General features: G+C 43.9%; 1 protein-coding gene across 9 annotated transcripts in view; it reads right to left on the reverse strand.

Annotated features, from left to right (window-relative positions):
* The window catches only part of KANK1 (KN motif and ankyrin repeat domains 1), a 203,995-nt gene that overhangs the window by 13,723 nt on the left and 173,512 nt on the right, over positions 1 to 16,760 (reverse strand). For 7 of the 9 annotated variants that reach the window (XM_072959510.1, XM_072959509.1, XM_072959508.1 and 4 more), the window contains 2 exons: positions 11,707 to 14,379; positions 152 to 349 (listed from right to left, as the gene is read on the reverse strand). In XM_072959510.1, coding sequence (XP_072815611.1) covers positions 152 to 349; positions 11,707 to 14,379 — 2,871 coding nt within the window. Of the gene's footprint in view, positions 1 to 151; positions 350 to 11,706; positions 14,380 to 16,262; positions 16,419 to 16,760 lie in introns of those variants that run through there. The other 2 variants (XM_072959515.1, XM_072959513.1) reach the window with 2 other exon arrangements.

The raw sequence follows: 16,760 nt of genomic DNA on the forward strand, positions 1-16,760 counted from the left end.
AATTTAAAGATATTCTAGGCCCACCTGCCTAACAACAGTGTGATTGTTCTTCCAGGTCAGTTTATAAGACACACTGGCATTACATGGGAATGCTGGCAAGGCTGGTCCTAGAATGCTGATGCTGAGAAGGGCTGTGAGTAAAGAGAGTTACCGTAGAGGCCAGCGGCCATCTGGTCGTCGGTCAGGTTCACTGGAGACGGCGTGCTCTCCTGAGCAGGGAAGGCATCCTGGCAGCTGATGGGCTTCCCTTCCGTGGTCCTCACCTCTAGCTCATCCCGGGGTGTTCGAGGGTTCAAGAGTCCTCCTGACTGAAGGCTCCCACACTTGCAGGTGCATTCCAAGTTACTGCCTGCCAGGAAGGAGAAGGGTGTAGAAGCGTGTGATGCTTGGACCAGATAAAACAGGCTAAAAGGTTAAAAAAAAAAAAGATTCTTGCAACTCATCATTTTCTTAAGTACTTCTCTGGTGTTTTCTTTTTGCATAATTGGCACTACTATCCAAGCCACCCGGAGTCAAACCCCCAAGGCATTCTTGACTCTGCACCTTTCCCTTCACGACCACTTCCAGATCAGTCGTTCTAGCTTCACAGTGCCCCTCTTCTCCCTGTTCTGGCACCGCCACCTCGCCTGGGTCTGGGCCCCAGCACAGCATCCTGCCTGTCCCTCTTCCTTCACTATTCCCCCTCTCCCGTTCTTCTGCAGAGAAGAATTCCCACTCAGCTCAAACCCCATCCTAACTCCAGCTGAAACATAACCTGAAAAAGCTAAAAAGCTCCCCGCTGCTCAGGAAACGTAGTCCACGCCACTTAGCCAGACATTCTACACCATCTACACTTGGCACCAACTGACCTCTCCAAGTTTATTTTCCACTAGGCCTGCGGTCCTTTTTGGGGTGTGGGCTGCATCTCTATAGATGGAACTCCCCCCGGTGTAGAAGGTGGGGTCTCTTATTTGCCAACAGCACACGCCTGCCTTATTCTCTCCTACCCGGTGATGCTCCTCCTTCCCCACTCTCACAGCCAAGCCCCCCCTTCACCTCCTCACCCCCTTACCCGAAATTAACTCTCCTTTCTCTCAACTCTCACAGCCCACCTTTAAGACTCTCTTGTAAGATCTACAATACAAGGTACTAGCTGACTCGTGTGATGGTCTCAGATTCCCTTTGAGTCTAAATATTTTGAGGGTGCCGCACGTTTAATCAACTTTGTTTCTCTCACATCTTCTAGGTTGCTTTTGCATATGCTAGGTGTTTAATATTTGTTCACTGATGAAACAGAAAAATTGGATTAACTACTACCAGGTAATTCACGTATATAGGTATAGCACAGAATTTTCAATGTGACTGACATGGACAGGTGTTTACAATCTATGGTTAAATGAGAAAAGTAGATAATAAAATTCTATGTATGGTATGATCCTATTAAATATATATATATATATATAGAGAGAGAGAGAGAGGGAGTGAAAGTTACCTGGAAATTCTGGTAATTTTAACTTTTCTCTGTATTTGCCATTCTCTTCTATAGTGAATATTGACTAACTGTGTTCAAAAATCACCTTTTAAAAATGAATTTAAAAACTCTATGGCTAAGCAATATGATTTCTAGAAAATTTCCCCTAAGGATGTACAAAAAAACCCAAAAAAATGTTTATCGCTTCCATGTGTAAAACAGTAAAAACAGGCAGATTTCACACCACGGTGAAATAGGCTCTGGTACATTTATACAAAGGAATTTAGTTCAGCCATTAAAAATGTTGATGTAGGTGGGCATTTATTAACACAGAAAGAAGAGATCATGTGTTAGTGAGTTTTCAACATAGGCTATAAAATAGTATGGAGAAAATACACCTATTTTTGTAAATATTATATTTGTATGTATACATATTAGAAAAAGTCTGGCAGGATATACAGCAAATCTGTTTAACAGTGCTTTTCTAAAGCTGAAAAAGTAGGTGTAGCTCAGTGGTAGAGTGCATGCTTAACATGCACGAGGTCCTGGGTTCAATCCCCAGTACCTCCATAGAAATAAATAAATAATAAATAAACCCAATTACCTCCCCAACAGAAAAAAAAAAAAAAACCCTAAAAAAATTGATTCTAAAGCTGAAAGAATTATAGGTTGTTATAATTTTTTCTTATGTCTCTATTATTTACTAAATTATGCATTATAAACCTAATAATACAAACAAAAATTTAAATCTATCCAAAATGTCATGTGGTAAGAATTTGATCACAATTTTCTATCTTTTAAAATAAAGCTTTGAAATCCCTTAGATTCTGAGAAGAACAGAAAGTTAAGGACTGACTGTATTTCAAGACAACCAGAAGTAAAAGAACTATGAAGCTCAAAAACTCTTCTCTTCAAACTCCATGGTTCCTAAGAATCACCTGGGATTTTTGTTAAAATGAAGATTTCCAGGAACCTGCTGCCAGAAAATCATTCTGAGAGTCTGGGCTAGGGGGCGCAGTGACGGGCGTTTCTGATATCCCCCACTGACCCATCCACATGAGGCTCTGATGCAGGTGGCCTACTTTGGAAACTAGTGGTTTAAAAGAACGACAGTCTAATAAAAAAAGAAAAGGTGGAAGGACACAAAATGTTCAAAGTGAGGTATCAGCATCTAAATTTTAATGTTCCTATTTCCAAGCTAAGAATTCCGAATGCCAGGGACTTGTCTGAGGCCACAGAGCTGGACTAGAACACACGTCTCCTGATCCCACGAATGGCACTTTGTCCATGAATCAACAGCACAGTGTTTCCTCCTCTAGTTCCACAGGCATGGGGAGCCCCTCAGGTGACTCCTTCCCAAACCCACCCCGCTTCTCAGCACACAGAGTACTGAATCCAGCCCTCAAAATAACATCCAGTGCCCCCACAACCTGGTGTGTCTTCCTAACAGCAAACGAGAAATGTCTCAAATGACTTTGACTCAGTTGGAGTAAAATAAACAAAGCAGGGCATTTGTCTTCATGCCTCCTTCTCCAACTCCATGCATCATTACTTTGAAATTACTGCAGTAACCTTGAGGAGTCTCAACAGTTAATCCCTAGGTGCCAGAATACTTCTAAAGAACACTTTCACTAAAGTATATCCCCATTCAAGAATCAACAATGATTCTTAAAATGCTAACACATGATTAGTTTTCATCGTTACTGAAACCTTAAACATGCACAAAAGTAGACAACAGTATAATACACTCCTGTGTTTTCATCACTAGCTACAATAATGCTCAACTAATCTGGTCTCGTCTCTACTTCCTCCACCCACTCACACTAGAGTATTTTGAAGCAAAGGCTGGAGATTCTATCACTTTCATTCATTAATATTTTAGTATATATTCCTAAATGAAAGAACTCTAAGAAAATAATTATAAAGCTAAAACTATCAAACCTAAAAAAAGATAATTTAAAGTCATCGCTTATCTGGTCAGGTATTCAAATTTCTCCCATGACCTCTTAACATTTTTGTATTGAATATTTGAATCAGAACCCCAGTTCTGTATTCCCACTGCATATAGCATACAGTGGTTTTTAAGTCTTTTAATTCATAGGTTCTCTTTCTTTCTAAATACGGCTTTAAAATATTTTAAAAGTGAGGTATAATTTATATGCAATAAAATGAACAGAATTTAAGTATAGAGTTTGATGAATGTTGGTAAACGTACATGCCTGTGTTAGCGCCTCCCTCATTCAGATACAGAACATTTCTGATAACTCAGTGAATCCATGCTTCCCACCTCCTGCCCTTATCCAGAGGCAAACACTCCTCTTCACCAGAACTTAGTTTTGTAAACTAGGACTTTTTAAAGCTTCTCCACTCAAGGTCCACCCTGTCATGCAGGCATCTGAGGGTTCTTCATAGTGAACATGGACAGCTTCTCATCAGGGCAGCTTAACTGCTAAACGACTCTTACCCTCTCCTCAATCAGAGTGGTCTGGTGACTTAATTACCCCCACTCCTGTGCCCTTCCGTCCTAGAGTGTCCTACAAGCCTAAAATTTCAGCTTCCTTTACCTTTGCCAGTAGAATTCTGCTCAAGGCTTGGCACCATTTCTATGTCCTCTATAGTCGTTCTCCTATGATACCATTCTACAGAGATCTTTTTCCCTCACTGTTCTGCAGCACTTACTGTCCAGACCAGAACGCAGCCTGCCCTGTTTCCTGGGTTTCACCTGTGTCTCTCTGGGAGGCTGTGAGCTCCTCGAGTCCGCCCCTTATCTTGGGAATTCTTCGGTGCTTTCAACTGTGCTGGACAATGGAAAGATTTTAGTATGTGCCTGTGTAATTCAACAGGTCACAGGAAGGTCACAGGAATTCTGTTAAGACTAACTAGCAAGGCAAAGGACAATATTCAATGTTAAACTAGTTCTTACTCATTGGATCAGAGGAAATTTGTCACCTTTGTTGCCAGAAAACGGTTTTCAGATGGTGCTGAAACTCTCGCTGCTCTTGGTGACCCAGAAACACCTGTCTGATCTTGATAAATGCTCACTGTGGTTAGAGGGCACACATAAGACACATGTACCAGCATAAGACTCTGACAACAACTCCAGGCTCAAGTAAAACACAGGAAACATGCCGCCAAGAAAGCCAAACATAAAGTGGCCAACAAAATTCAATGGTCTCAGCCCTGGCTCCCCTTTACAATCAGCTGGGTCGGGGTGGGGCTTTAAAAATACAGACACAATGAACTATCTGCACGTGGGCCCAGGTATGAGTCGTTTTTAAAAGCTCTGCAAGTGATTCCAATGTGCAGCCAGGATTGGGAACCAGTCAATTAATCAGTCTAAACCTGATTGCTGAAAACAAGACTTCTCTCTGGTTTCAGTCCATCAACTAGGACCATATGGATTCCAATTCACTGGTGGTTTTAGGTAACAGCCCTGGACCACTAATGGGAGAAGTCCATAACCAACAGTTAATGCTACCCAAACAATATGGGTAAAACAACATGAGTAATTGCCAAACACCTTCAGAATTCTGGTCCTCTGGCCTGGCTGCTCAAAACTCCCATCAGGGGGCAATGGTTTCTGCAGGTACCACTGGGGAGTTAGTTAACCAGGGAGTGGGCAACTGTACAGTGTTTGGTCATTAACTCAAATTTACAATGGCCATAAATGCCAATGAAGCATGAGCTTCATTTTACGATTTGACCAGATTAGTGATAACCAAAAGACAGCAAGTGACAGAAATCTCAGTGTTCTGGAAAATAAGAGCACTCTCAAAGTATTAATTCTAAAATACACTTAGCACTTGATATATGGATAATTATGCTACTAGCTAAGGCAAACTATAATGGAAAATGAATAACTTAAAACGAAAATTTTTTTTACGTTTTTGACTTTAGAAGTGCTAAAGCAAACTATTTTATATTTAAAAAAAGCAATGAACAACAGAGCTGGAGTTTTCAAAGAGATCATCTTCTCCAGTTTCCTCTATGATATTTATCCACCTAGCATGGGTATTCATTGTTAGCATATAGCAATGTGTTTCTAAATTAGAAAAATCATTGCTAAAAACATACTAACATGGATTTTAAAAGTTCCTCTATTTATGTATTCCAATTCTTCTGGCATGCTAACTCGTTTTGTTTTGTTTTTTTTTTAATAATGCCAAGTGCTTTCCGAAAACACAACTATGAACAGTGTGATCAGTTAATCGGGTTATTGTGACAAATTTTCAGTTAAACATTCTGATTTGATTTTTAAAGAACATTTAGCTTACTTGTCAAGAGGTGGGACTGAAATTTCTGAATCATTATGAAGGTCATTCAATCATTTAGACATTTTCCCGAAGTATAACTCAGAATTCAAAGGGAAGTAAAATAATACTTCTAGTTTTTCCATAAGAGAAAGAGCTCGAGCACGAATTCACCCTTTCCACACCACATGTTGGTCTGGGGAATAGACCGTAGAGATTATTCATGTAGGAGCACCTTCTTTACTTGGTACACATTACTTTTGGATGGAAGTATGTAACTTTGATGGAGGAGAAAGGACAATCCCTTTGTTTGTAGGCTCACCTCTCAGAACTCTAAATGTCAATGCATGTGGCCACCAACCTAAAGTCACTAAACGGTAAGAGCCACAGTGTTATAATTTCTAGGGCCATTTAAATATTTTCCTGGGAACATACCAGACAGCTGTCATGAATATATCTAAAAGTGGGTACTTAAAAATTAAAATGCTAGAGTGGATTAAGAGTCAGATTCTCCTTCACTGAAACCTCACCCACATTTAGTTACACACTATCCCAAGGCTTGACCCAGAAAACCCACACTGACAAGCTGCACTAACTGAAGTTGGCTTGAGCAGATATGCTCCGTGTCCTTCCAGATACAGTCAAGGTCGTCCTCTCCACCCTAAGCTCATCTCCTCCCTAAATTTCAGAGAGACCTGATTGCAGCTGAACTCTTCAAGAACTTTTGCTTTTACCTTATTTGGTGGCTAACATGGACTGTCAAGGGTTATCATTCATATTTCTAGTATATGTGTCTTGGCTTCCCTACTGGAGTAGAGTATCTTCAAGGCTTAGACCACACTATATCTCTGTTTCAGGACCACGCTTTGCATACAGTTGACAATGAATGTAGAGCTATCAATTGACCTGAACAGAGATGGGGACAGGGTAGACTTTAAACATCTTCAGTGAGATATGAATGACTCGCTGATTGGAGGAAGAACAAAGAGCTGTAACCATCATCCCGTACCAACAATTCCCTTCATTGTTTATGACTGGACATCCAGGAACATAAAGACATGTCTGTTCTCAAAAACCATCAACCTCCATGCTTTAGCCAGAAATGAACTGTACACTTCAGGATTCACTGGGACTGTAAGTGTCAAAGTAAACTTGCATCTTTTTCTAGAGCGCATGTTTATTTCACTAATACCCATTTAAAATGATAAAACGTCAGTGTAAAAGAGGAAGATTTTCAAACAAGCGTGAACTAAAGGGCTCACAAAGGTGGTGGACAGACTTTAAATCTTTGTAAATGATTTTCCTCAGGGCTGAAGTGCTCTTCCCCAAGGTCTGTAACAGATATGCTAGATCTGTAATTTCAGTCTTTCTGAGGGTCAGCTATTGCTTTTGAGAATCTGATAAAAATTATGTACTTTCTTCACAGGAACTCCAAACACAAAACTATTCATGATGCTTTGGACCCCAGACTTGCTTTAAGGTTGTTTATTCCAACAATACTTCCCTGAAATAGGGCCTGAATGGGTCTCCCGATTGCATGGTGGTAGCAGTGGGTGCCAGCAGAAAACCGACGAATTTTGGGGGGAAAAAAGTTCCCTCAATGAATCTGATGGGCAGCCTGGTGAAGAGCTACTTTTATAAAATAATTCTGCTGAAAAACCTAATTCCACCCTCTCATGATACAGGAGGACATGGCAGCCCAAACTCCCCTCAAGTGCACTACAAGTTCCTGCACAGCTGGTACCAGAAGTCAGCTCCTCCGACCTCCACGTCAGCTGACTTCCTCTGCATCATGCCATCGTACACGATGGAGCTCCAGAAACATTTGGTTTGGGTCATCTGATGCTCTTGTAGCATTAATTAAAAGAAAACTGTGATTAAAAAAAGGTATGAGGTCAAGTAAATGATGTAAGATTTGAGCTAAGAAACTAACTAGAAATGGTATTTCATAAAGATTTTATTTTCCCTGGTTTCACTTTGGCTCAGATCTCTGTCTACAAAATTGCTTTCACAGTTATGGGAATGACTTCAAGTTCACAAATTTTTTTAGCAAGCCCAAGATACCGAAGAGTGCAAATATGGAAGCTGATTTAAAAAGCAGTTCTTTTACTTGAGTACGAGAGATGAGTTTCCTATAAATCATGCGGCAGGCAGTTAAATTCCACTGTTATAGTTTTGTTTGTTTTTTGCTCAGAGACAGTTATATATTTTTAGAGTATTTGTCACTGCAAGTCATTTGTCTAGAATTTTCTTTCTCCTCCTTCCTCTCTCCAGAGGGATAAAGGAAAGGATGAAAAGAAATATTAACCCACTTCTCAAACCAAAACAATCCAATTGATTTACAGAAAGAATTAACATTTTTTCCCCTGAGGTTTCTGTGAGAACAGAAACTCATTTCCTCTTAACTGCTTAATTCCATGAAAAAAAAATGTTAACTACATGAAACTCAAACTATCAAAATTAAAAAGAATTTCACAGATCATCAAATCCCAGTATCAAAACTATGACATTGTCTCTTAAATCCTGAAAAAATGGGGGGCAGGGTTTAGCTCAGTGGTAGAGGGTATGCCTAGCATGCATGAGGTCCTGGGTTCAATCCCCAGCACCTCTATTAAAAATAAATAAATAAACCTAATTACCCACCCCCCAAAAATATCCTGAAAAAATGTTTGTGATGTTTCATGTGAAAAATACATTGGTAAAATATGCAGGATTCAAATGTTATCAAAAAAGTATGTCTCTAAAATAGACCTGCACAATTATACATTTCAAACACACTAGGGGTCACCCCATGAGAGCATGAGGGCGGCTCTCTGTATTGTATGATCTTCTGAACTGTCAGTTTGCTATGAGCACACACTCCAGTTATAACTTTCAGAAACTGGAGTGTTGCACATTATTATTATGCTGCTAAAAATAATGCTCTTTCGCATACTAAAAAGTGATACCCACAAATTTTTAACCCTAGGAAAACCAAAGAGAATTCTGTGGGTTGGGTACTAATATACACCTAATTCATTTTAGGCTTCGTTTTGAACTTTGACATGGATTCTGAATAAATCCTAATCGAAAATTTATTCCACTCATTTTGTGTTTTCCCATATTTATCTATATATTTCTTTATTGTGATAAAATTGTTAGCTAGGGAGACGTAATAATTGGCCAGGGTCGAGGGTAGAGGGAGGCAATGGACAGCCAGAATTACGAAGATAAAAATTTGCATTAAAGACAAAAGACTATTTGTAGCATTTTTGTTTGGCAATTTGTTCTAGATCTACATTTCCATTTCTGGAAGTACTGAAAACAGTTAGCAGCAGTGACAGCCAGTGTTTACTGAGCATTCATACTCTGTGCTGCAGAATATTCCAAACGCTTTATTCACACAGATTCACTGAATCTTCATTTCAACCTTGTGAGGGAACAAAGACAACCTGTCCAGGGCCAGAGAAAGGATTCGAACCCAGAATATCTGGCTTTGGAGCCCAAACTTAAATTCTTCAAACTAAAGTGCTGGGTTCACCTAAGTGATCGCTTATATGTTCTTTTTGGTGATGTCAAACTCCAATTTCCTAATCTGATTTGGACAAGAAAGTTTGAAATGAATACATTTCTATCCCCCATATGCCTTCTGCCAGAGAAGTGTATTCTAGACTGAATGTGAGCGATATTCTGTAGCGCATGATGTGCACACTGGGTCAGAGTGCATTCTGACCACACCTTCACTCTCTACCGCCTGCAGACACTGAGAAGCTCTACTATATCAAGCTGCTTTAATCTTCAGCCCATATAATAGACACCAGATAACAAAACTTCAATGCCCTGGGTTGAGTTCCTAACCTACTTTCTTCTTTAGAACTTTAAAGCAAAACACAAATGCAATGGGAATTACAGAAAAACTTTAAAGTTAACCTTGCATGCTCTGAGAGGGAGCAGCCACTATGATCAAATAAGTGCTATAAAAATATTTATACTTTTGTTCATGAATGCTGTAGGTCTCATGCATTTTAGCTGATTAATTAGGTGTTCGTTTGCAGAGTCAGAACTAAACAGTGATGTCTGGAATGTCAGCGGGACTGGAAATAGACCAAAAACACTGTAACACAGCCAGATAAAACCTCCTCCTCGGTCTTGATGCTCAGGATGTCAGGCAGATCACTCCAGTGGTTTAAGGCTGAATATTTTTGGCAAGAATGTGAAATAGAAACCCTGGTTTGGGGAGGAGGGAGGAAGGCTGGCAGGAAAATGGTCTTATGATGGATGACCCATTGTACCATTTGTGTCTGATGGTATTTAAGAGTTTCATTCTGACTTCAACATCTGACATCATGATTTTTAAAAAGAAGTAGAAACAGACATGTTATTAGTTACTTAAGATCTTGCTTGAGTCCACACATCATTTTAACCTCTTTACTCTAAAATGACTCCCCTGTACATTTACTTGACTCCTTTGATTCCAAAGGGCAAAAATCTATCACACATCAGCTGTCATTGTCATGTTCAATTTTTCTTCCAAAATAAGCTACCTGTTCCACAGTACAGTTACTAAAAACGAGTAACACTAATTAGGGTTTGGAGGTTAAACTTCTGAAGATACAAAAATAATCTATTCCAGTCTGCCTGAAGCATTGCCTTTTTGGCTATAAAGGGAAACAAAGAACCTGAAATTTTTGTTTGTTAACTTACATTTAAGTCTCTACTACACATTTTCATATAAAATTAAATTTAATTCACACTATACCCATCATTTGAAGCATTTTAATTCATTTTACGTGCAGCATTTGGTCAGAGTGGAGTGTTTTTAGGAGCTTTCCAAACTTCACACTATAGTTTAGCACATCAACAGAAGAAACCACACTGGACACGCTAGGAGCACCACCCCAGTGGCAACAAAGGCCAACCTGTGTGCACCGCCGGCCAGTGATGAACACACTGTCAACCTTACAGGATGGGTGTCCATTGAAAGTGCATTTCACAATGAGTATAAAGAAGGATGATTTTCCTTCCCCAGGTCATGCTGGTTCATGAAAGCTGGAGAGCCAGGAAAGGAACCCAGCTGTAGGGTGACAATATGCACGCTTAGAACCACATGTGACTAGTAACAAGGGAACTCACTTTAGTGAGGCTCACAGGGATACAGCAGATGTCATCAAATCTCCCAGGGTAATTTCTCCATTATTAGCTTCAATTTAAAGGAAAGCAGGGGTGAGCAGGAATCCCAAAGAATAAGGGAAAAGATGAGAAAGATGGAAATGAAAGCACTTAAAATGAACAGCGGGAAAGAGCTCCCTTCTCCAAGTTCTGGCTCAGGGGTCCTTCATCAGAGATGCCTTCCTGGACCACGCCATCTCCGGCAGCCCCCACCTCTCCAGCACCCCTCACTGCTCCTCTAAGAAGAGTTCTTCTCTTCATTGCATGTATCCCCTCCTGACATATTTAGGTCTACTGTTCATTGCCTGTGCCAGGTGGAGGGTAAGCACCATGAGAACAGGAGCCTATATGCAGGCTAGAAAGAGAGTAGGACTTTCATCATATTCACTGAATTAATACATGAATTAATGGAGTCTTTCTTCCCTCATAAAAATTTTAATTGAAAACATTTTATACCCGTATTTTTTATTGATAATATACTGGCAATTGTGGTTACAAACAGTGCAGGACTTTTTTCAGGCCGTCCTGTATAAAATGAGCAAGTAACTGAAAGACATGGTATCAAAGCGACAGCCCCAGAAGACAGCCCCTAACCTAAGCCAGCAAGTGCTAATTTGCTTTTCTTCCTCTACCTTCAGTCCTCAGCCAGAGGCCAACAGAACTACCAGCAATGAGGATCAGCAGAGCTGCTTACGGATTCAGATGCTTTTCATTCTACCCATTACCATTCTAAAGCTTTCTCCATGGTTCCAAAAAATGGCCCCAATAGTTTAAAAACAAAAAACAAACAACCTTCCTCCTGGATTTCCATCGTCCACACTCTTCCTTACCCCCACATGCCCCAGGAGTGCCACCTACCTGTGACCTTACCCAGACTGGTCTTCAGGAAGTCGGGGTGCCTCAGCTCTTCAGTGCTTGCAGACTTCATGACAGAGTTGATTGATGACAAGGTGCTGATGAGCTGGGAGTTGAGGGAGCCAATCTGTGAGTGAGGTTCCCCAAAAGCTTCTGCCAATTCACTGTAGTTCTCAGCCAGCAGTGCCTGCTGTTCCGCCAGCAGCTTCTGGACACGCTCAATGTAGTGATCCAAGCCAGTCACCGGTCCAGACGGAGCCTGGGGCTGGGGGCTCTCCACGAACTCTCCTACAGGCTCATCCCCAACACCCACGCTCCTCCGGCCGCCTGTCAGCCCCACCGTCAACTGGGGAGGACCGCAAGCTATGGTCCTCATTTTGAGACCAACCAGATAGTTGTCGTTAATATTTACCTGCCCCACGCCTGACTCTTTGGTCTTCACAGCTGATGGCCTGTCAAACCCAGAGTTGCCAGAGAGCACCGTGCCAACTCCAATGGACCTCATCTTGGCGGAGCTGACGTCCTTGACGCGGCCTTCCCCGATGGCCACCGTCCGCATCTCCACAGTCTGGGTGCTGGTCTGCTTGTCCAAGGTGCTGAGCGAAGTGTTGGTGCAGGATTCTGTAAGGGTGGCCGTCTCGGTGTTGGTGAACTGGGTTACCAGTTCTAGAAGCGTACTGGTGTGCTGGCTCGTGGTTCGAGGCACGGCCATGACTGCCGCTTCCACCTGGCAAATGGCGTCCGTGTTCACGCTCCGGGAGGCGCACTCCTTTGGAGAGCAGACAGTCACATCGACAGAACAATCTCCGCAGCCGATGGAGCGCACTTCTTTGAGATTCAGGTTGGTCTTGAGGAGTGCCAGGTCGTTCACAGACTCCTCCGTGTTGCTGCCTGTTTCACAGACGCTGATGTCCACGCCCACACTCTTGTCACACATCTCCACAGACCTCCCGGTACATCGGTCATGCATTTCCACCCTTTCCTTAACAATCCACCAATTCATGGGCAGCTCAGGCCCCACGACTTTGTTCTCACAATCAGGCTGGCAGGAGATGCCTAAGCTATTTGTCTGCACAGAGGTCCCGACACATGTGTCAACCATGTTCACATGACTGCCAGCCATTTGGTCTCTCGTGGGTACAATGGCCTCCACCATCCTGCTGAAAACAAGAGGCTGGGCCATCATGGCTTTGTCAACTTTCTTCCTTGACCCAGCAGCTTGCAGCTCTTGTTTGAGTTTAGTCATCTCCCGGTCATGGGTGGTTTCTTTAAGTTGTACTTCCAGGCGATAGATCTTTTCTTTTAAGGCTTCTATGGTCTGCTGTTGCAGCTCAATTTCTTTGTCAGCTTCGGTAGTCACTCCAAGCATGGCCTCTGTCACACTGACCCCAGAATTCCTTGTCTCGGTGACTGTCCATACAGCGGCATCCTTATAGCGCCTGGAGCCTCTGCGGTACACGACAATGTCGTCCATGGTCTCGTCGGCGCCCACAGCCACAGACCGGCACTCTCGAGGCCGACACTCCCCGTTCTCCCTGAGCTCTGAGGAGGCCTCGTAGCTGCTGTCCTGGATCTTCTGCTCCAGGGCCTGCATGTCTGCTGTGAGCTGCCGGAACTCCTTCACCCTCTGCGTGCTCTGCTCCACACTCCCCATCTCTTCCTCCTCATAGTCAATGTATAACTCCCCGCCACTTCTCCGGGCCCTGGAGAGCTGTTCCAGCTGGGAGGCGTTTCCAGCACTGTAGGACCGCTTTCTCACACCACGGACATCGTTCTGGGATGCAGCTCTTTGGTTTTTCAGCTGGGAAGCCAACTGCCGTTTCTCCTCTTGCAAGACAGAGATCTTTACCTGGAGCACAGGGATGGTTCGCACCTGCTCTTCTAGCTCCTTCAGGCGTTTCAGGGCGACGGCCATCTGTTCACGGATGTGCTGCAGGTGCATGGGGCTCACATTGGTCACGGGAGTGGAGACCCCTGAGCTCAGAGGGCTGTGGCGGATGGAGCTCCCCATGGAGGAAGCGGTGGCAGCGGCTGGGGCATAGGCGCCACAATCCCCGCTGCCTTGGTACCCATTCTGAAGCTGGTGAGTGGCGGGATTGTGGCTTCCAGAACCCAGGAAGGAGGAAAGGGAGCTCGTGGAGCCCACGCCTCCAAAACTCGCCAGCCTGGGCCTTCGGAACTCACCAGGTGCCACCTGCATGGTGACTCTCTCCTGTTCAAGTCTTCTCCGGGTCTCCATCAGTGTCTTGGTGACATGAAGGTTGTGCTTTGGGAGTTGTGGTGAGGGTGGTGGCAGCTGTCGACTCTCTGGGATGGTAAGAAAAGTGGGTAAGGTCTCCAGGGGGGCCAGTGGCCTTGGGATGGGAGTCGATGTAGCTTGGCTTCTGGCTAGGAGGAAGCTGGGGCACTGCTTGTTGTCATCACTATTGGAGGATGAGAGGGATTCAGTGGAAGTCCATACACCTTGCTGACCAGGTGTGGCCCTGGTTTCCGGGCATGGCACAGACGGCTTCCGCCTCTTCTGGATGTTCAGTTTCTTGATGGTGTTTCCTTTCTGTATGTCATCTACGTATTTGAGGAAATCTAAGTCTAGTTGATAACCATAGGGGGTCTCCACAAAATAAGGATCCTTCTGTTCCCTGTCATGATCTCCATTCAGAACACCATCTGCTTTTCCTGAGAGAGAAGAGAATATTAACATTATTAGCTTTTCCAAAGAAAAAGAGACAATTATAATATCATGCAATACACAAAATGGTAAAAACATACCTGTGTATGTTACAGTGTGGTGAGCTAGTATGATTTAAGAGTTGACAAACCTAGGTTCTAATTGTGAATCTACCACTTAACAAGTGGGTGAGAGAGTTAATAAACTTCTCCAAATTTCAGTCTCCCCCTGAGTAAAAATGGAAATGTAAGTATTTAAATCATAAGGTTAAAAGAATGTGATGAGAGAACGATTTTTAAGAGCCAGGCACATAGTAAGTCCTTACTAAATACTTGATTTTTTAAAAGAATGCATTAAAAAAGACTTGAAAGTATTTTCAAGCAGATCATTTCCTTTGCTGTCTACAGCCCTTTGACGTACAGACAGCAGTCATTATGACTCCTGTTTTATAAAGTGTACTCTGAGGCACAAAAAGTGAAAAAGCCTTAAAATAACAGACCAAGTCAGTGCAGATCCAGGAAGCCTGGACGTGAGTTCTCCCACCTACTGCTCGTCTAGCAGACCACACAGCCTTTCTAAATGGTGGCCAGCACACCCCAGCGCCTGACCACCACTACAAGATCACAATTTGCCTTGACACCTTCATTGCTGAGAAACCTGGGATCCAGAGGACACTGAGTGATTACCTCCAGCAGCACAGGGGCAAGAACAATCGGAGGACAGACTTCAACTATATTTTGTGTCTTTTCATTTAAAAACAAACCCAAACACAATATCACCAGAGGAAGAGTTTTTTTCCTCTTTCACTTTTTCTGGACAAAACATTTACTATTCCAAGAGTACCTTGTTTTGTATTTGTGATGGATCCAGACAGATGCAAAGGAGAATGAAATAAAGGCAAACCTATACTCAAAACACTGGATCATGTGGTATTTGGTAAATGCTACTTCTGACTGAACCAAACATTTAGAAAAGGAAACAAGAACCTTTCACGACACAGACCTTGCTGCTGACCTAAACTATGCATTTCAAACTGAAAACCAAGGCTGTTTTTCTTTGTTAAATTGTGGTACTAACGATGTGTTTTCCTAGAGTCATAGTAACAAGATCTGCATTTGAGAGGTCTGGTAAGGACCCCAAAGTAATGAGTGAAAATGCAAACAATCCGTACTCCTGCCCCTACCCTGAGTATAAAAACCCACCAGACTGCTGTCAAGGTCCAGGTACTTCCAGCAATTTGGGTTGCTGGCCTGCCCCTCCCACCCTCAACGCTGCCAAATGTGACACCTGATAGTGTGAACGCTCTGAGTAAACCTTTCGCCTCCATCCGACCTCTTCCCTCTAAAAAGCTGGAAAAAGTACAAGAAAGAAAACTGCCAAGCAGAAGAATAAAGATTATGTATTGAGTCCTCATTTAAAACATATTACACTGTTCGAGCTGTTAGAATTTAGGTACCAGCTTTCCATTCTAAATTACGTAGAGAACGAATTTTATTTAAAAGGTACTTGGCACCAATCACTTTCTAGCCTAAGCAAGGGAGAGCTGACTAGAGGCGATGCGCCCGGAAACGGGCTCATGCTAACAGAACGTCTTTCCTTCTTTTCTTTCCTTTTTAACTCCACATGGACAACCAGCTCACTCAAAATATGCAGCCAGACCTGTTTCCAGTGCTGTCTGAAATTCCGTAAGCAAAGAAAAACTGCAGGCTCGGGTGCCAGGCAGATCTCCCTGCGCGGGCGACTCTGAACCGGGCCGGTCTAGAGCCCCCGGGCCGTGGAGCGGCGGGTGCTCCACGCCGCCAGCCCGCCCGCCCGCCCCGGTGGCGCAGGCCCGGGGACTCTGCCCCGCGGGGTGGCCCGGCGCCCTCCCGCCCCGCCGCCGCACACCTACCGGACCCCGCACTCCGGCTCGCCGGCCCAGGCTCTTCCCCCGGTCAGCAGGGGAGGGCGGACATCGGGGGACTTGGCCGGCGGGCCCGCGCGCTCGCCATAGGCCCGGCCTTCACCAATGAGGTCCGCCGGCGCGCGGGCCCGCCCCCCGCGCGCTCCGCCGCGCGGCGCTCCCGGCTCGCTCCCGGCCTGCTGACGGCAAACAGGAAGCCGGGAGCGGTCGAAAATGTGTGTTCTTCATGCCAGTTTTGCCAGGAGTCAAAATAAAGCCAGCAGTTTGAACGTCTCCACAGAGAGGCTCTGTCTTGGCGGCAGCAGCCCCTTCCGCATGAAAGGGTGTGTGTTCTGGGTGGAAACTAAGCGGCCTCGGCCCCGGTCACCTGAGGGAGCCCGGGGCACAATCGGCCGCGCTGTTCTCCGCAGGTTCCACAGCGACCGCCGCGCTGCCGGTTGCGAGTGCAGGAAACCTTCCTAGCACCGGGCTCCTACTCTTCCAACA

The sequence above is a fragment of the Vicugna pacos genome, chromosome 4 (assembly GCF_048564905.1).
Source record: "Vicugna pacos chromosome 4, VicPac4, whole genome shotgun sequence".
Classification (NCBI taxonomy): Eukaryota; Metazoa; Chordata; class Mammalia; order Artiodactyla; family Camelidae; genus Vicugna; species Vicugna pacos.